General features: G+C 41.3%; 1 protein-coding gene across 2 annotated transcripts in view; it reads right to left on the bottom strand.

The window, feature by feature from the left end:
* Nucleotides 1-348: 348 nt before the first annotated feature.
* Nucleotides 349-20,999, bottom strand: part of LOC138947130 (low-density lipoprotein receptor-related protein 2-like) — a 48,027-nt gene continuing 27,376 nt past the window's right edge. Inside the window, exons 12-22 of one of the 2 annotated variants that reach the window (XM_070318576.1) lie at nucleotides 19,883-20,072; nucleotides 19,012-19,290; nucleotides 18,237-18,417; nucleotides 17,724-17,851; nucleotides 17,297-17,459; nucleotides 15,864-16,009; nucleotides 11,243-11,365; nucleotides 10,362-10,688; nucleotides 9,005-9,307; nucleotides 7,862-8,008; nucleotides 349-4,987 (exon numbers count right to left, since the gene is read on the bottom strand). In XM_070318576.1, the coding sequence (XP_070174677.1) occupies nucleotides 4,911-4,987; nucleotides 7,862-8,008; nucleotides 9,005-9,307; nucleotides 10,362-10,688; nucleotides 11,243-11,365; nucleotides 15,864-16,009; nucleotides 17,297-17,459; nucleotides 17,724-17,851; nucleotides 18,237-18,417; nucleotides 19,012-19,290; nucleotides 19,883-20,072 (2,064 nt within the window). In that variant the 3' untranslated portion in view covers nucleotides 349-4,910. The remainder of the gene's footprint in view (nucleotides 4,988-7,861; nucleotides 8,009-9,004; nucleotides 9,308-10,361; nucleotides 10,689-11,242; nucleotides 11,366-15,863; nucleotides 16,010-17,296; nucleotides 17,460-17,723; nucleotides 17,852-18,236; nucleotides 18,418-19,011; nucleotides 19,291-19,882; nucleotides 20,073-20,999) is intronic. The other variant, XM_070318577.1, reaches the window with a different exon arrangement.

Here is a 20,999-nt window from a genome sequence, read left to right as displayed (position 1 = left end):
CTGTATGTGCTGAAAGTTGATTGTAAAATGTTAAGTAGAAAGACAATGATCATACACACACACACACACACACACACAGACACGCACGCACGGACGCAAGCACTCACACACACACACAGAGTTATCTTTTCTTATTTTTGACCACGTTTCTTTGATAAAATATATCACATCTCAATGTTAATTCCTAAGAAGGAACATAACGCATCGCGTATATAAAATGTGCTTGGTGCGATTCTCTCCCCTGGAACCTGCAAACGTTCTCTTCCTTGCAAGTGGTATAATGTACGAAGAGAGATAGAGAGACAGAGCACAAAACAACTGCCAGAACACCAACTAAAACAATTCAAATAAATGTAAAAACACGAAGTTTATTCAAGTTAAAAATTAATATTCAACAAAAGCGAACGCAATCAAAAACTGACTTGAATCATGTTCGATGTTGTACTTTTCTATAACGTCTGCCGCAGTTAATATGTAATGCTTAATCTAAATAAATAGGTCAGAAATATACCACATCCGACGTTTTAGTGATTTGAGCAACACAGTATTTTTTGCTGCTTAGTTACCCCAAATATTTGTGGGTGATTGAGAAAGCCATTGGGGTACCGTCGAGGAGATAATATTGAAACTGACCTGCCAAGTCAACGTTTTTAAATCACAACAGTGTTCATTGGCTTTGACTTTAAGTACTGAGTTTGAAATGCGTTTTGTTACGGTGTTTTAGCTTTGGAACTTTCCAGTAAAACATAAAGACTTCACACTGCAGTCATTAGTGAAAGAAAGAAAGAACACTGCAATGTTAAAACAAAACAGAACTTCATGTGTCCAGTATTTTGAGGACTATTTTAAAAAGGGCATAATGCTGTTTAACATATGAGTTATTCTCCAGAGCTGTTTGCCAGGGGAAACCATTTTACGAAGTTGATATTTCTTTACTTAAATGAGACGTACATTAACCATACAAATTGATTTCAATAATAAATACTGGTTCCATATTTATCCTTGGCCTGCAGAGAAATAATTAGAAATACTTGCACAGTTTGTGTCTACGTTCAGTAAATTACAAGGGTTTCAAAGTGAGTCAACTTCGTAACATGGCAGCCAAATGTTGTCTGCATGTCTGTATCATTATCTAACTGGAGTAATACTGAAAAAAGTACAGAGAATACATTCGAGAATAACCCCTATGCTATCAGTTACAGCGTGTACATTGAAAAGAATGCAAAGCTGATACAAATCTTTAAATACATTTTTTTTTTTTTTTACTGATACAGTTTCAAAATCAAAACTAAAAGGGAAACAACATGTTACAATGAAAACAAAACTAACGAAATCAATCCAATAAAAATTAAAATATATTATACACACCTCTTAAGTCTAAATACGATTCGCTAACACACTCGTTAAGTTAAAATGTGCATGTACCTTAGGCGCAGAATAATTCCAACTTAATATAATGTTTTTTGAGTCACTTGAGAAAAAGTGACTCTATGTAATCGGTCAGTGTTAGTCTGTCCGGCCGTCCGGTCGGCCGGCCGTCCGGCCGGCCGTCCGTCCGTAGACACCACCTTAACGTTGGACTTTTCTCGGAAACTATCAAAGCGATCGGGCTCATATTTTGTTTAGTCGTGACCTCCAATGACCTCTACACTTTAACGATGGTTTCGTTGACCTTTGACCTTTTTCAAGGTCACAGGTCAGCGTCAAAGGAAAAATTAGACATTTTATATCTTTGACAAAGTTCATCGGATGTGATTGAAACTTTGTAGGATTATTCTTTACATCAAAGTATTTACATCTGTAGCCTTTTACGAACGTTATCAGAAAAACAAGGGAGATAACTAGCCTTTTCTGTTCGGCAACACACAACTTAACGTTGGGCTTTTCTCGGAAACTATAAAAGTGACCGGGCTCAAATTTTATGTGAACGTGACTCCCAGTGACCTCTACACTTTGACGTCTGCTTTGGTGACCTTTGACCTTTTTCAATGTCATAATATTCAGAACTGCGAAAGTGACTCGATCGAGCGTTTGCTCTTCTTGTCCTGGTAGTACTTTGATCAATTCACAGGTGCACATATAAAACTATGTGTGAAACTATACCGCATAATTATGCAGCATGTTTTGTATTTAAAAAAAAACCCAGCAAAATGTAGAACAGTATTCGAGTATTTTCGCCAATCTAAAAATAGAAACGGGAACACTTGCTGTCTCGAAGCAGTGACTACTTGCTGCCAATTTTCTTTGTTGCTCAAGTTTTCAGTGCCAGTATATGCTTAAAATTAGAACATTATCACCATCTGAGTACAGCTTATCAATCTCAGGCTCAGATGAACTCAGTGTGCTGAAATATCAGCTTGCAAAAATTCCTGACTGTCAATCGCGAAAGTTTGCTACAGTGGCGAACAGAGCACAGGCGCACCAAAAATATATCAGGAAAACCAAGCAAAGTGTTGATCTTTATAAAAATCTGTCAACATGCAACGATAATTTAATCAATAAACTGTTTGTGTTGTTATTTTGAGTGCATAGAAGGGCTTGTCCTTAGAATAAAGTATATGGGAATTTCCGTAGCGAGTCATCCGAAGATTTGTTTGTTTGTTTGTTTATTTGTTGCTTAACGTCCAGCCGACTACGCAGAGCCATATCAGGACGATCATCCGAAGATATCTTCGGATGTTCAAGGGAGTGAACTGGTAAGAGTAAAAGAAAAACCTTCAACAAACATTAAAACGATCGGATTATCACAGTAAAACACTGACTTTATACCAAAGAGTTCTTGTTTTGTTTATTTTGCCAATGTAGTTGAGAACACGTTTTGAAAGTATTTCTCCAAATGTCGTTACATACAAGTAAAAAGTTTTTTTTATTTCTGTCAATAGTACATTTGTGTTCTAATTTTTAGAGAATGTGCACAATGCTAAGCTTTTAAAAATGTAATATTTTCAAACAAGAACATCAAAGAAATCACAACGAATACCAACAACTACAATTTGAAGAAAAAAAATCGTACAAAAAGGAGTCTTACTGTACATTTGAATAAAACTTGTACGAAGTCAAAATATCACCACTTAACACGTTTCTAAAAGTGTCATTAAAGCTGTGGTCTATTTATGACTTTCTGGGGCTACGAGGTTGAAAAATAGGGATACAATCATGTACAGAATTCTGTACAGCAAACGCTACCCGAAACCCCACCTATACGGCGTGTATGACATTGAGAGCTTCAGTCAACGCTTGAATTTTGCAGGGATAACATCCGGTTTGCTCTCTCAAGACTGATCATATTTTATCGTCAAGAGAGATCAAGGGGAAAAAATAAACTCCCCGGCGAACATTCGAACTCTCGACCTCGTGTCGCATGTGCTAATCGAGAAAAAGAAGGAAAAACATTGATATGAATTCATGTTACGTGATATATTGTGTAAAAAATTCCATCTCACACGGCATTAATAGGTAACATGCGCCTTGAGTCGCCTTGTGTGGTGAGATACGTGCGCGATATAAATCCTCGTAAATAAAAATAAATAAATAAAATAATTCTTGAAGCAGCATGATTTATATCTCTATTCGCCCATTGCTCAGAAGTGAATACATGTATAACTATTTCTTAGATGTCTGTTTTCAACTGCACAGAGCTTTGGATAGATTCAATTACTGTTCATGTCATTTTTCTTGCATGTTGTAAATAGAGATATCGCAGCTATTTGCATGGCGCGAATGTCGTGTAGCATAACGGTGTAAATATGTACTGCGATTCCGTGAAAGATGTTTGCAAATAAAGGCAAATTTGAATGGCAATTTTTACGTTTTTGCAACGCATGAATGGTAATTCACGCGTAGAAAGATATAAAATTATCAATTTTTTTTTTATCTTTGACAACACTGGTGAAGTGGCCTAGCGGTTAAGACATCGGCCCCGACATTTCGAGGCCCCGAGGCCTTGAGTTCGAATCCTTGCCAATTCGTTTATTTTTTCTGCTCGATCCTTCTCGACAAATATGCTCAGCTCTGAGAGAGCAAACCGGATGTTACCACTGCAAAATTCAAGCGTTGACTGAAGCTCTCAAGGTCATACACGCCGTATAGGTGAGGTTTCGGGTAGCGTTTGCTGTACAGAATTCTGTACATGATTTTATCCCTATTTTTCAACCTCGTGGCCCCGGAAAGTCATAAATAGACCACAGCTTTAATAAAACAATTATGTGTAAGACGACTCCTTTTAAAATGCGCGTCAAAAAATAAGAACGGATATAGTTCATGGGATGTTTTACGATTGGACAAAACGAAACATCCACAGTCACGCCAAGCTAGTGGTCTTTGTTGAGGAAATATGTACAAATAATAAAGAGGCAGATAAAAGAAATTATCTGAGAAGGCAATGAATTCGACTCTGGGCATCTTCAAAATCATTTACGAATTATTATTATCAATATTAATAATATTCTTTTTTGCATTATTCTTTTTGTACTTTCGTCAGTTTTCTGTTTTGTTTCTTCATAAGGCTGAAAGCAGGAAGAAAGATCCCATTCCCAAAGGTGAAAAGGTAAGCTAAAGAGACGAAAAACAACAATAACCAACCATCGTCATAACCGCTATCCAAAGAAGACTAAAGGTGTCGAAACCGTTGTACTTCTCCATAATTGTCCTCTTCTCCTGAAATATCTGAGTATAGTAATTTGTGGTCTTTTATTATTTTCTAACACGCTGTCACCATTGTTCTTCTGCTCTGGTTTAAACAAAACTGTATTCAATTTAAATGCCGTGGTAAATATACAATATCTGGCATTAAGGGTCAGTAATGAAGCATGCCAGAAAATCCCAGAAACACCCAGAAGTATGTAAGATGGCTCTGATCACTGGCCGTTGCCTCCTGTCGTACGACTCTCTGATGGTTGCGCCGCTAAGATTTAGGAGAGAGACTCGGAACTTGTGGTATACTGGATGTTCGAAACCAGGCCGTTTGTGTCGTCACGTGCGCTACGACCTGCAGAGAGAAACGAATAAAATAAATTTAAAATAATTATGCAGAAATTCGCTTTTTTTTATTGGGCATTCGATTATTTAGGGGACAGTTTGAAAATAAAACATAACAATTAACTTTGCAATTGTATTAATGACCTCAGCAACATGTCCAGCTTTCCAAATCCAACTAAGAGAGAGAGAGAGAGAGAGAGAGAGAGAGAGAGAGAGAGAGAGAGAGAGAGAGAGAGAGAGAGAGAGAGAGAGAGAGAGAGAGAGACTGACAGACAGACAGAGACAGAGAGAGACAGAGACAAGTATTACGATTTACGACTAGACCTTTTCTTACAATATGTCTGAGACGCACAAACACGCAATAAAACAGATTTGAAAAGAAAAAGTGGTGGGACAAGGCTGATGATGGTGATCTTGACCATACTGGTGACTGTGGAAAATTAAGACGCGTTAAATTAGACAGACATGAAGTGGTTTTTAATACAGAGAGAGAAAGAGGGGGGAGGGCGGGCGGGCGAGTGACAGAGAGAATCAGAGAAAGAGAGAGAGAGAGAGAGAGAGAGAGAGAGAGAGAGAGAGAGAGAGAGAGAGAGAGAATAAGACAGATACAGAGAGAGAGAGAGAGAGAGAGAGAGAGAGAGAGAGAGAGAGAGAGAGAGAGAGAGAGAGAGAGAGAGAGAGAGAGAATAAGACATACAGGGAGAATGACAGAAAGAGAAAAAATAAGCACGAAAGAGAGAGTTTTTTTCAAACGTCCCTTCAACCGATATTGCTATGCAGGACAGAAAGATAGCAACAACAAAACAGAGATTTCATACAGATTGCTGTGTAAATGCTCATAATTATCACCGTCAGCAATAACAACGACAACTACCACAACCAGCAGACACTCGATCTCATGTCAAACTCCGTTCCCCTGGCAAATTTGGTCGTCACACCCTTTTAACACAGCCCCCCCCCCCTCCCCCCTCCATCACCATTACCCCCCCTCCATCACCATCACCCCCCCTCCATCACCATTACCCCCCCACCTCCATCACCATCACCCCCCCTACATCACCATTACCCCCCCCCCCTCCATCACCATTACCCCCCCTCCATCACCATTACCCCCCCGTCCATCACCATCACCCCCCCCTCCATCACCATTACCCCCCCCCTCCATCACCATTACCCCTTCCTCCATCACCCCCCCTCCATCACCATTACCCCCCCCTCCATCACCATTACCCCCCCTCCATCACCCCCCTCCATCACCATTACCCCCCCTCCATCACCCCCCCCCCTCCATCACCATCACCCACCCCCCCTCCATCACCATCACCCCCCCTCCATCACCATTACCCCCCCCCCTCCATCACCATCACCCCCCCTCCATCACCATTACCCCCCCCCTCCATCACCCCCCATCCTTCACCATTACCCGCCCCCCTCCATCACCATCACCCCCCTCCATCACCATTACCCCCCCCCTCCATCACCATCACCCCCCTCCATCACCATTACCCCCCCCCCTCCATCACCATCACCCCCCCCCTACATCACCATTACCCCCCCCCCCCTCCATCACCATCACCCCCCCCCCTCCATCACCATTACCCCCCCCCCCCTCCATCACCATCACCCCCCTCCATCACCATTACCCCCCCCCCTCCATCACCATCACCCCCCCTCCATTACCCCCCCTCCATCACCATTACCCCCCTCCCCTCCATCACCATTACCCCCCCCCCCCCTCCATCACCATCACCCCCCCTCCTCACCATTACCCCCCCCTCCATCACCATCACCCCCCCTCCATTACCCCCCCCCCTCCATCACCATTACCCCCCTCCATCACCATCACCCCCCCCCTCCTTCACCATTACCCGCCCCCCTCCATCACCATCACCCCCCCTCCATCACCATTACCCCCCCCCCCCCCTCCATCACCATCACCCCCCCTCCATCACCATTACCCCCCCCCCCCTCCATCACCATTACCCCCCCCCTCCATCACCATCACCCCCCCTCCATTACCATCACCCCCCCTCCATCACCATTACCCCCCCCCCCCCTCCATCACCATCACCCCCCCTCCATCACCATTACCCCCCCTCCATCACCATCACCCCCCTCCATTACCCCCCCCCTCCATCACCATTACCCCCCCCCCTCCATCACCATCACCCCCCCCCCCCTCCATCACCATTACCCCCCCTCCATCACCATTCCCCCCCCCCTCCATCACCATCACCCCTTCCCATGTCCCTCGCTCCCCTTCTTCGCCCAGTCCATCTCTTTCTACAAAGGAAAAGATGAAAAGTATTGGGATGTTAAGCTTAAAAAAGCAGCTTTTGTATAATAAATGTTCATTTATGTATAAAGTCGTCTATAAGGACGCCCCAACATATCTTATACAACTCTTCAAATCATCTCCGTCATATTATTCAAACACTCGAAATAACCTTGCCTTGTCAAGGCCCCGCATCGATTTGTTTAAAACTAGTTTTTCTTATTCTGGTGCGTTCCTTTGGAATTCACTACCTGTAAATATCAAGTCATGTCTGTCATTATCTTCTTTTAAAAGACAGCTCCGAAAGCACCTCTCTAACGAATAAGTCGGTGTACAATTTGTGCGAGTGTGTGTGAGGATGTGTGAAAGAGAAAGTGTATAGTATGCTTCCATTAACAAGCACACTTTTGAATTTTTTATTTTTATTTTGTTATACTTTTCCCTGCATAATTTTGTTTTATTTGATTTTTTGTTTAAATGTTTTCATTCTTCATATTTGTTCTTTGTTTCATGTGTGTATTATAGTAGGGACTAGCTGTAAGAAAGGACCATATGGACCTAATGCTATCATCCCTCGGTAATAAAGTTTTCGAGTTCGAGTTCTCTTACGTTTCTTCCAGAAGACGATTCCTACGATTCCTACGATGACAATGATGATGACAACACCAACACCAACAACCGCACCAACAATGGACCTTGTTGAGGTTGAGGAGTCTGTTGAGAAGCCTGTTTTTCCGTGGATGTTGCTGGACGTTCCTGTAAAAGTAAATGAATTAATGTGCAGAGGGATTGTTAATGAAGCCGTTTGTAAATAAAGTGAATCCACCGTGACGGCTTGGGACACCCGTTTTAAATCTAAATGTAGAGCTTTACACTTCACAGAGAACACAGACTTGTCACCTGGAAGGCTGTAGAGATTCCGTTACATATGTGAACGTATGGTAGGTTTTGTGATAAATTGTTATACCTCTTATTTGTGACCCTCCACCACGAAATGAGTCGCATGTCACCTCGCGCGGTTCTGCGCTAGGCTTCATATAAGTTCGGGGAGTGTCTGGTAACAGTGTGACCTTAGTCACAGGCTTATAACTCAAACTTTCTTTTCGATCTTTTCTAAAACGGTTTTCACCACTGGGTAGAGCATAAAAAACTCTTTAGGAAAATGTAAAAATATGAAAATCATGCAAATGTGACATGCGACTCATTCCGTGGTGGAGGGTCACATTTGTTTGCCATACTCCTCGTAGGCTCTGTAATGATAATTGAAATCTTGAATCTTGCCAAAAATAGTCTCTCTTAAAACAGCCTTCATGGGAGCACAATCTGACTTTGTCAAACTAGGAACATGTTATCTCATAACAGTAATGTGAACTTGAAAATATATTTGTCTACATTCTGAACAGTCAAACATACAAACCTGTGAGGAAGCCAAACGAAAAAGAGGGAGCAGACGAGAGTGTGCAAGAGAGAGAGAGAGAGAGAGAGAGAGAGAGAGAGAGAGAGAGAGAGAGAGAGAGAGAGAGAGAGAGAGAGAGAGAGAGAGAGAGAGAGAGAGAGAGAGAGAGAGAGAGAGAGAGAGAGAGAGAGAGAGAGAGAAGGACACAGACAAATAACGGTGAAGAAAGAGGTTGGTATGTATTGATGAAGAAGAGGAAGGAGAGAAGAACTTGACAGGAAAAGGAAGTGGATGGTGAGGGAGCCAATGAAGCTTCCTTAACCACCATCACCCAATTCTTTGAATTCGCTTCTTACCATTTACGCGCAGAGTGATCGTTTCACTCAGCTTGTAGAAGTCACGATTCATCCAATCCCCCGTACATACGCAGCTCATCGCGTCGTCTTCAGGCTCCAAAGAGCGAATGTCAAGGACGCTTTGTACTTTGTTTTGGCCTCTGACGTCCGTCTTGTTATCCGGATGTCTGTTGCACAAGAAGTTCACGGATGTGACCAACGGTTTGCCGCCACTGACCGTACAGGTGAGCGTCAACCTTTCGCCCGCTTGCTTGATTTCGCCTGCCGTGTACCCCGTGATAGTTGGTGCAGATGGTGGTGGATCTGTTGAGAGAGGAGTACGGTTAAGTACCTTGCAAACGCCCCAAAGTAGATTGTGGGCGATTACTGGGTACTGCATCCAATACAGGAACAGTCCCTCGTTCCAATGAAATTTAGTCACTTGGCATGAACGTGTCAAAGGCATGTTTTTTTTGCTGTACAATACCATCCTCACTTTCTTTTCCCCTCACTTTCAGTACAAGGCAAACTGTCGGACATTTGAAGGAGGATTCTATGCCGTTTGTTTTCTGCCTATCTGTCCCATTCACTCAACCACAGGTGTTTGATGTTCTGTTTTGTGTGAGACTTGAAATCTGAAAACTTGGTGTGCTTGTCAGTGATCAGCATTTCTTTCTATTCTTTTGCAGCTTGATCAGCTGTTGAGTTGCTTTGAATTCCAACATGCGAGGGTACCCATAGAAACAACATCTTTTTGAACATGAACGTGTGATGTAACTGTGACTAATATTAAATCGATCAGAAACGCATGTAGCTCTTGAATTTCTACATGAAAAGGATGTTTTAGTTTCATGCCTTTCACGGCTGTTAATGCCAAGCTAAAGAATTATACATTCTGTTTTCGTTGTTTGGAACACCTATTTCAACTTATTGTAATTGGCGGCAACAACAAAGATCGCTGTGGACTTTATAATATTATCTCTTTCAGTGATAATATACCCTTATTGAGACAGACAGACAATGTTCCTCCGATACCGCACCAAGCAGCGTTCGAGCTGAACAATGACTGTTGAGATCTATGTAACGTGTCAAATCTAGGTCAAAAATACAAATAGTATTGATGTATTTATCAATTTTCAGCTACAATTCCTTTTATTTGTTTACGACTTAACCCACATAAATATTCACTGTTTTGTAGTCTCAGCTATAGCAGCCTAAATAGGACCTTTGAAGGACTCTGATGTCACATGGCTCAAAGAAGGGAAACCCAATGTTCAATCGATACATAATGCAGTTAAACTTTCGGTTGAGGCTAATTTCAAAATAATAACATCTATTTCATTCTGTACGAAATCGCCAACAGCATCCCTGTACTCACATTCCAAACGGATTTGATACAGAGCGGTCTGCGACGTCCAACCATACTCCATATTTGCCATGCATGTAACATTTTTCTCATTGTCGGAAGCTTGAGGTCTCAAGACGCACGTGTTACCGATTAGATGAAAGCACGGTACGTTCCACTCGTAACCTATGACCTTTATGTTGTGGTCAAGGACACAGGTCAAGTTCAGCTCAAGTAATCCGTTCGTCACGAACGGTTTGGGCGCCGAGGAACTGATGCTAGCTTGGACAACGAACGGCTTAGGGGTGGTGGTGGCGGTGGTTGAACTTGTAGTTGTTGATCTGGGTGAGGGTTCATCGCCTGTGAATTGATTCATCAAATAAATGATGAAATGTTTTCTGGTTAAAAGACAGTCATCAAAAGGAACAAAAACACGCATGTTTTAAAAGCTAAACTTTGATAAATAACTAAATAAATATTCAAGGAATGAATACACGAAAAACACGAATAAACAAACACATAAACGAATAAATTCATAACGAAATAAATACATAAACAAATAAACAAGTAAATGAATTACTAAGAATAGAAAAATAGTTCTTCTTTAATTGCTTTTACATATTTACCAGGTAACCCATACCTGCAGCTCAAAAATTTGGTTCCTGACGAATTAAGAAAGTAAAGAAAAAACAGACATACCAATACAAACTGAGTTCTAATTTAAGTACAAAATTAATGTGTTTAGGAACCTGTCAGAAGTATATGAATGGTTGAAGCAGGTGAAATCATAGTTCATCATGTAATAGATTGTTACCCAAAAAATTCACATGGTAACTGGAATTAGATAGTTCCTTGCTGCTTGCATGAGCATGACTTGTTATAAAGTATATATCACTACACATAGCTTGGCCTACCACAATGTTTCGCGTCAGACGTGAGATTCTGACCATCAGGACATGCACACTTGCTCCTGTTGTTTGGCAACGGTATGCAAATGACGCTACATCCTCCATGGTTGTTTCCGCATCCGTTTGGACCTGAAAATGCGTATCCAATCAAACGAGTAAAACCATCAATAGGGTTAAGGTGACCTAAACACGTAGTCAGAACATTATTTTGCTTCAACTTTTCTTGAATAATGGCTCCACGTATACGCTAGGTCTGTCGTTAATTTAACGAACCGTACGCAGTAGCACGAAATGCAAGGAGATATAAATTGTATCCACAACTAAAATTATCATTTAGGACCACGTGACTTGGAGACCAGGTTAGAATGTTGTGTTGTTGTTTCAAATGTTTCAGAAGGAAAAGTCTGCAATGCAAATATTGGCCAACTACTGTAGTCTTTGATGGTATTCATTTGAAAGGTGCAGCTGTGTACACAATGAGGTAAAAATATGAATAACATGTTTTTACTATTATTACCAGCTATTGTGTTTTCAGCGTAGCAATAGGGCTCGATATTTAGACGAGACAAGTATAATGCCGACGAGTCGAAGACGAGTCGCATTATACTTGTTCGAGTCTAAATATCGGACCCTATTGCTACGATGAAAACACAATAGCGTTTATATAGCTATTCTGACATTAAATTCTGTGTTAAAATCATGTTTTTGTCAGCAACAAGTACCAGAATGGTCCATGAAGCCACGGAAATAACCGAACATTGAAAAACCCACGGACATGCATTACGGAGAAAACTCGAGATAACCGGATGTTTAGCATTACGTCAATATGCTAGGAATCATATGACGTCATGACGTATCATGCTTGCCTACGTATATTGTATGTTCGAAAGTCTGACTTCTGTTGGGAATTCGCGTGGTGAAGACTGCGGTAAATCTGTAGATGATAAGAGAACAAGGATTGTCTCAGAAGAAACGACTAAATGTTTCAGACCGGTAACTTCATTTGAAACATTGCACTATACAATGGACGTTCTATGTGACAGGAGAGTTTGCTGATTTTGTGTTAAACATTGGAGAGATCGTCTGCTAGAATCAGAGATAGCTAGGTCGCTTCAGATTGCAGCTTCTGGAAATTTGCAAGGTTTGTTGCCTGTTAAAGAACTGGATTTTACACGTAATGAATATCATGTACAGTAAGCAACAACAAAAAAACACACAAAGCAAATGGCATCGTCTGTCGACTAGTCACAGAAACAAACCTGGCGAGGTATGCGTGTACTTTATACACGTGAAAGAAACCGGAACCAAGCGTCTTTGTTATTGACAATATGCTTTTGGATATTGAGTAAAATGGCCGACTTCCGAAGCATTATGCTTTGATGATCGGAAGAGACCATCCAATCACAGCCCCCGAATACCCCCACGTGTTCATCAGAATAGCTATATTACCAGCTATTGTGTTTTCAGCGTAGCAATAGGGCCCGATATTTAGACGAGACAAGTATAATGCCGACGAGTCGAAGACGAGTCGCATTATACTTGTTCGAGTCTAAATATCGGACCCTATTGCTACGATGAAAACACAATAGCGTTTATATAGCTATTCTGACATTAAATTCTGTGTTAAAATCATGTTTTTGTCAGCAACAAGTACCAGAATGATCCATGTCGTTGATTGCAGACGACGGTTCCCTTTCGGCATGAAGACACGGAAATAACCGAACATTAAAAAACCCACGGACATGTATTACCGAGAAAACTCGAGATAACCGGATGTTTAACATTACGTCAAAATGCTAGGAATCATATGACGTCATGACGTATCATGCTTGCCTACGTAGATTGTATGTTCGAAAGTCTGACTTCTGTTGGGAATTCGCGTGGTGAAGACTGCGGTAAATCTGTAGATGATAAGAGAACAAGGATTGTCTCAGAAGAAACGACTAAATGTTTCAGACCGGTAACTTCATTTGAACATTGCACTATACAATGGACGTTCTATGTGACAGGAGAGTTTGCTGATTTTGTGTTAAACATTGGAGAGATCGTCTGCTAGAATTATAGATAGGTCGCTTCAGATTGCAGCTTCTGTAAATTTGCACGAAAGTATTCACTTAGATGCAATTCGAACCATTGTTGGAGCAGTCCGCGGTACAAGCCATCAAAAATTGTACGATGAGTCAGGCTTTATTTCATTACTAGAGAGGCGAAAACGTCATAAATTGATATTATTTCACAAGATCGTTCACCGCAAGGTGCCAAACTACTTATTAGCGATATTGCCACCATTGATATCAACTAATAACCCATATCACCGGCGCAGACCTCTAGACAGGAAAGTTCCATCGTTTAAAACTGAATTATATAGAAACTCATTTCTCCCATCTACTACACAACTCTGGAATTCTTTACCAGACTATATAAAACTTAGTGATTCCCTAAGTGAATTTAAGCACTTTTGTCAAAAAACGATTTAAGTCCGCCGTGTTATTTTTATTCTGGAGATCGCATGTCACAAATAATTCACTGTAAGCTCAGGTTATATATAAGTGATCTCAATAACGATCTAGTGAGACGTCACGTTGCTACAGATGCATCTTGTGACTGTGGATTCCCGTCCGAATCCGTACAACACTTCATATTCGATTGTCCAAATTATCGCGAAGCACGTCAAGAAACTATACATACCCTCCCTAATCACACAATTCACTTCCCCCACCTTTTAAACGGAGACAGACAGTATTCTTTAGATTTGAACAGGAAAAATTTTTCCACCGTACACTCGTTCATTGAACGTTCAGGCCGCTTTGGGTAAGTCAGAATAAATGCTCTACAAGCCGGACAACAACTTAAACTTCTGCACATCTCCTACCCATCCCTCTTCTTTTATTCATCTTCTTTCTCTCCTTCCTTCCTTTACTGTCTTTCTTTATAATCATTATGCAACGTTCATTACGTTATTAATAGATTTGGTTTATTGAGACACATTTTTCACCCGTTACCGCCTTATGTTGTAATGTCATGCAGGAACACCACTATAAGCTTCTAGCTTGTTGCTGTTTCTGTGAACTTTGTATACATGTCATGATTGTAACCTTTGTTAAAATAAACTTATGTTTAAACCAATTTGCACGGTTTGTTGCCTGTTAAAGAACTGGATTTTACACGTAATGTATGTCATGTACATTAAGCAACAACAAAAACACACACAAAGCAAATGGCATTGTCTGTCGATTTGTCACATAAACAAACCTGCCGAGGTATGCGTGTACTTTATACACGTGGAAGAAACCGGAACCAAGCGTCTTTGGTTTTGACAATATGCTTTTGGATATTGAGAAAATTGGCCGACTTCCGTAGCATTATGCTTTGATGATCGGAAGAGACCATCCAATCACAGCCCCCGAATTCCCCCACGTGTTCATCAGAATAGCTATATAATAGCTATATTACTGAATCATTCCAAACTGACACGAGTAAACTTTTCAATTTGCAGGGACTCAAAATTGCTACCAGGACCATTAGTCTGCCAGTTTGCTGTCTTTCAGGGCAGAATTAGACACACGTAATTTTATAATCCACACTAAATAATGGTGATCTTCAAAATTAACTAAGTGACACATTCCCACTCTGAACAAGAAGCAGCTATAAGGGCTGTTGAATGTTACATGTGTCCAGAGTAAAGGATGCTCCCATTTCACGTTCGAGCCAAGATGGATCTGTGGTTGTGAACAAGTCCCTTACACGGGGATATAGCTCAGTTGGTAGCGCGCTGGATTTGTATTCAGTTGGCCGCTGTCAGCGCGAGTTCGATCCCAGGTTCGGCGGAAATTTATTTCACAGAGTCAACTTTGTGTGCAGACTCTCTTCGGTGTCCGAACCACCCCCCGTGTATACTACATTGGGTGTGCACGTTAAAGATCCCACGATTGACAAAAGGGTCTTTCCTGGCAAAATTGCTTAGGCACAGTTAATAATTGTCTACCATACCCGTGTGACTTGGAATAAGCCCGTGAAAGGTAAATATGCGCCGACATGGCTGCAATCTACTGGCCGTATAAAATTTCATCTCACACGGCATCACTGCAGAGCGCCTAGAACTGTACCCACGGAATATGCGCGATATAAGCTTCATTGATTGATTGATTGATTAAAAGCAATACTGTTTGATAACGCCTCCCAAAACTCTGAAACTTGATTGCCCATTCCGCCCAGTAAAACCTGTTCGCCTCACCCTATCAGATCTAGCCAGGTCTTTCTTTTACATGGGTATATATAAGACTAATTCTCAAATTGCTCACATTAACAAACATGAACAGCCTGGGTGCTGTATGCGCGACTAAAGAACAACCAAATGTGTCGTACATTGTTGTCTGATGTTCCAGCTCTCTTGATTCCCTTATAGACACAGAATTTGACATTGACATAGACATAACACATACATATAAATAACAAAAATCATTATCTCTAACTACAACGTTATGTACAGGTGTGTTCCTGAGGACCTATACGTTGCGGAATAATTGGCAAGGATTGCCTTCACTTACACGCGATATCATACATTCATTCAACGGAATGTACACGACACCATGGAATAAAAGAAGACCTATGTATATGCCTTACTTACCACTCGCAAGCGTTTTCTCGTGGTAGGCGTGGATATCGTTAAGTGTTTGACTCATGGACAAGATCTGAGACACGTTTAGGTCGTTCCTACCTAGGGGTAGCTCCAGCAAATAGTTCATACGGGAATAGTAGGAGTAGGAATCGTACCTGTAATTGAAGAGAAAATAAAGTCATTATATGTTTGGTCATTCAAGGCACACGTACACAGTCGAAGCTAACTTAATAGCTCTCAAATGTTAATGAAATCCTCCATTTGTTAATGTCTTTCAGTCAAAGTATTACGGCAATTGTTCTTTTCATATCACGGACATACACAGATCAAATGTCCTCACACATTCTCACATATGTTGAACATACATTTCCATTGTTCTGCTATTTTTGACTCACATGCGAAGCAAAAGTGAGTCTATGTACTCACCCGAGTCGTCCGTCCGTCCGTCCGTTCCTCCGTCCGTCCGGCCGGCCGGACGTCCGGCCGTCCGGAAAACTTTAACGTTGGATATTTCTTGGACACTATTCAGTCTATCAGTACCAAATTTGGCAAGATGGTGTATGATGACAAGGCCTAAAAAAACATACATAGCATCTTGACCTTGCTTCAAGGTCAAGGTCGCAGGGGCCATAAATGTTGTCTAAAAAACAGCTATTTTTCATATTTTTCCCATTTTCTCTGCAGTTTTTGAGATTGAATACCTCACCTATATATGATATATAGGGCAAAGTAAGCCCCATCTTTTGATACCAGTTTGGTTTACCTTGCTTCAAGGTCAAGGTCACAGGAGCTCTTCAAAGTTGGATTGTATACATATTTTGAAGTGACCTTGACCCTGAACTATGGAAGATAACTGTTTCAAACTTAAAAATTATGTGGGGCACATGTTATGCTTTCATCATGAGACACATTTGGTCACATATGATCATGGTCAAGGTCACTTTGACCCTTATGAAATGTGACCTAAATAAGGTAGTGAACCACTAAAAGTGACCATATCTCACGGTAGAAAGAGCCAATAAGCACCATTGTACTTCCTATGTCTTGAATTAACAGCTTTGTGTTGCATGACCTTGGATGACCTTGACCTTGGGTCAAGGTCACATGTATTTTGGTAGGAAAAATGTGTAAAGCAGTTCTTAGTGTATGATGTCATTGCTAGGTTTAGTTATTTGAAACAGCGGGAGAAATAAAAGCCATGTGTGCATTTTTGGGGAGACGATTTCGAGTTTGACTCCGTTCTTGCCATGCCCCAAAGCGTGTAACATACAATCTTGCACACGTTTGCTTTAGTAGTGGCAAAGAAGGAAAGCGTGAGACATCATTGCATTCCCTATTGCCTAATTGACATCTGTGTAGACTTATTGGTCTTATGTCCAGCCGAGTCTGTTTACACAAATACATGGGTAGATGTACCTGTTACTAACATATAACCTAATTACCTCCGATATCCCTGATCTGTAATGTACAGTGAATTCTGGAAAAGAGCCAGGCCAAAGAAATTGCGGTAGGATAACCCTTCGTAAAGGACAGTTCTGCCGTTGCCGTCGAGATTCGAAGACTCCACTAGATCCGTGCCAGCATCAACCCAGTAAAGCTTGTTGTCTGCACAGATGTAAAGTTACAATAACAATTATGTTTATATAGTAATAAAATGCCATGAGACACACAACCACGCTGGTCAATTGATGAACACGATTTAAGTAATGCATACACACTATTCTCCACGCCCAAATCAGAGAGAGAAGGAGAAAGAGAGGGAGAGCTAAAGAACGAAAGAAAGAGAGGAAGGGGGAGAGGGATGAGGTGTGTGCAGACACACATTCAAATGCAAAAGTATACACTAGTATATGTGTTTTATTAGCTCACGTGGAACGTCAATTGCCAGTCCATTAGTGTAGTTCAAGTTCGAGTTGATCACCGTTGTTCTCTCACTGCCGTCATAGTTTGCTCGCTCAATCTTGGCCGGAGTGCCCCAGTCTGTCCAGTACACGACACTGCCCACCATAAAAACGAACGTAAGAAAGGTCAGAAACGTTTTGTGTCATTTACTGTGTAAACCGAGTAAAAAGATGGGGGGAAAGTAATGACTCTTCCTACTTCCCATCAAACATAAAAACACCTCACAAAAACAGCTAACACGCTATACATCAGTATAAATACACATCAAGCAAAACAACAACAGCAACAACAAAAACAACAACAATAACAACAACCACCGGTATACACTTCTGACACAAGACATTCAGTGGCTTTATTTCGAACACAAGGACATTTTTACGTAGTTAGTGACTCCTACTCTATAAATCGTATGGAATATCTCTTGGATACCGTGCTACATCGCATGGTGTAAAGTTGTCTCCGGCATACATAGCTACGTACCCGTTGGTTGGGTCCAGCACTACAGCACGCGGTTTGTCGACCCCGGACGAGGCCACAATTTTGCGTTTGCGAGGACTGGACATGGTCAGCATGACGATCTCTTTGTTCCCGGCGTCAGTGTAAAACATGAGTCGCGACAGAGGGTCCACTGCTATGCCGTCAAGCACTGCCTCCGCATTAACTTTAGAACGAAACACAAAGAAGTTTACGTAGATTGCAGTTATGACCACACTCATACACATGGAGTTCAATGTACGGATGACAAATCACACATCAAGCATGCAAAATGTGTGATGGCTATAAACTATCCAAGTTGCAAAGAGTCGAGCATAATATAGCTGCAAAGAAAAGTGCCTATCTTTTGAACCAGCTTGGATCTTGCTTTTACCTTAACATTTGTCAAAGATCAATGCAACTTTGATCTTGCTTAGAGGCCATTAAAACCTGGATTTGTATGAAGTCCCGAAGCTTAAGCTTCAGAAACATTTGAGAAATAGATTTCCCGAACTCGACTCTACTATGATCTAGAAACTTGACGAAGGTCAAGACGATGTTCCTAATGTTATGAGGTAATTGAACTTTGTAAGTGTGTGCCATTTAATTACATCATAGCTTTTAATACATTTTAGACAATCTCAGCGTATATGTTCTACGTCTATTGAACGTCCACACACACTGTTGACTCGCATGGTTGTTCAGGCGGGTCTGAAGGGAAAACAAACAAACAAACAAACAAGTAAACAAAATGCACAGACAAATTATATTCTCAGCTAACCTGTATTTGCACTGAGGATGGTCGCAATGTTCCGTCCGTTGAGGGAAGAGGATCGAATGCGGTTCACAATAGTCCCTTTTTCTGTCCAGTAGATCTTTTCTTCCACAGGATCATAGTCTATTGCCATGGGGTTGTACAGCGTACGGTTCATTGGGATACGGTAGTAAGCGGCGGTATCGGGGTCAACGCGATATATGGCGTGACTTGAGGACGAGGAGGACGAGGAGTAATATGACCTCGGGCTGGCAGCTACGAGCAAGAAGTAGTCATCTGTCTTCTCTGTGAACCAAAGAAAAAGAATCAAAGTTTTCCCTTAGGTAGCAGTGGATGAGGTTGTTGGTGGCAGGGACACAATGTTAAATGAGACTAGACTTCTTATTTTTCTTGTTCTTTAATTCTTCTTCTTCTTCTTCTTCTTCTTCTTCTTCTTCTTCTTCTTCTTCTTCTTCTTCTTCTTCTTCTTCTTCTTCTTCTTCTTCTTCTTCTTCTTCTTCTTCTTCTTCTTCTTCTTCTTCTGTGTTCGACGTGACAAGACAAGTCAAAACAAGACAAGACGAGACAAGGCAATTTAGCTAACATTCCAAAACAGAATGCCAACGTGTACACACACACACACACACACACACACACACACACACACACACACACACACACACACACACAAACACACACACACACACACACACACACTAAGAGAGAGAGAGAGAGAGAGAGAGAGAGAGAGAGAGAGAGAGAGAGAGAGAGAGAGAGAGAGAGAGAGAGAGAGAGAGAGAGAGACGGTCAGACAGACAGACGGCAGAAAGACTGTCAGACTGAAAGACAGACAGAGACAAACCGACAGAAACAGCGAGATAATGTGTTTAGTTATAACCTGATGTATAAGTGGCAATGGATCCATTGCTGGTGCGGGTGTTCGCGGAGTAGTACCAAGGGTCCCAGGAAAATCTCTTCGTATACCTGACCCACAGCTTATTTCCAAACGACCGTTGTTCATACGGTAAACCGTAGTAAGTGCAGAATGTATTGAACATTGGAGCAGATTCATCACCTCCATCACGAACCTGTACAGCCAATAGATATAAGACATGTTTCGTCATCAGTGTCATTGCTGTCATCATGATTATCCTCTGCTGCAATTTTGCACCCTTCCGATAAATGGTAATTGTTTGCAATAATCAAGGTAATGTCAATGGAAGCACCTTTTGCGATGTTTTGAACCAAGAACTATTGATTCTAAATGCAACGACAAAAGATTTTAGATCGTATACACTTTTGAATATTGTGTCACAGGCGTACCAGCAAACGCATTGAATTATAATTTGATTACAGATCATGGGAGCTATTTAACTGTTAAATGCATGTGCATTTCAGTTATACAAACGTTTTCTTATTTCGTCTCGTTACTTTAATTACCATGTACTAACACAAATAGCAAGACTTTTGGGATTGTCTCTGTTTTATTATAAACTAGCAGTTAAGCCCGGCTTCGCCCGGGAGTAAGCGGAGCCCTGTAGCAATTTAAGACGCTCGCTATCCCATTATCATTAGCTTTACCTCCTTTGTTTGGATACAAAAAAAGAGTTATCTCCCTTACCTTCAAGAAATTTCCGGAACTGTCCAGTTAATTTTTCTTTCTTCATTTCTTCCCCTCATAGGAGCAATAGCGAGTCTCTAATATCACTGGCATGATGTGCTTGATACAGGTGAACAGTAGGCACTGAACTGGTCTTGCACCATATAGGCTGTATTCAATAAATGGGAGGTCCATAATCTGAGAAAGGAAACAATGAATCAAGAAACTAAAACCCAGGTGCACATCTGCGGCACCTAGGGAGTGTACGTGCACACTATCTTGTTCCTGCCTCTTGCCATCTCAGAGGTATGGCGACCACAGACAAAAAAGAGTTATCTCCCTTACCTTCTAGAAATTTCCGGAACTGTCCAGTTAATTTTTCATTCTTCATTTCTTCCCCTCATAGGAGCAATAG

This window comes from Littorina saxatilis, linkage group LG14 (genome assembly GCF_037325665.1).
Source record: "Littorina saxatilis isolate snail1 linkage group LG14, US_GU_Lsax_2.0, whole genome shotgun sequence".
In the NCBI taxonomy this organism is placed as follows: Eukaryota; Metazoa; Mollusca; class Gastropoda; order Littorinimorpha; family Littorinidae; genus Littorina; species Littorina saxatilis.
This window is presented reverse-complemented; position numbering and strand designations above follow the sequence as displayed.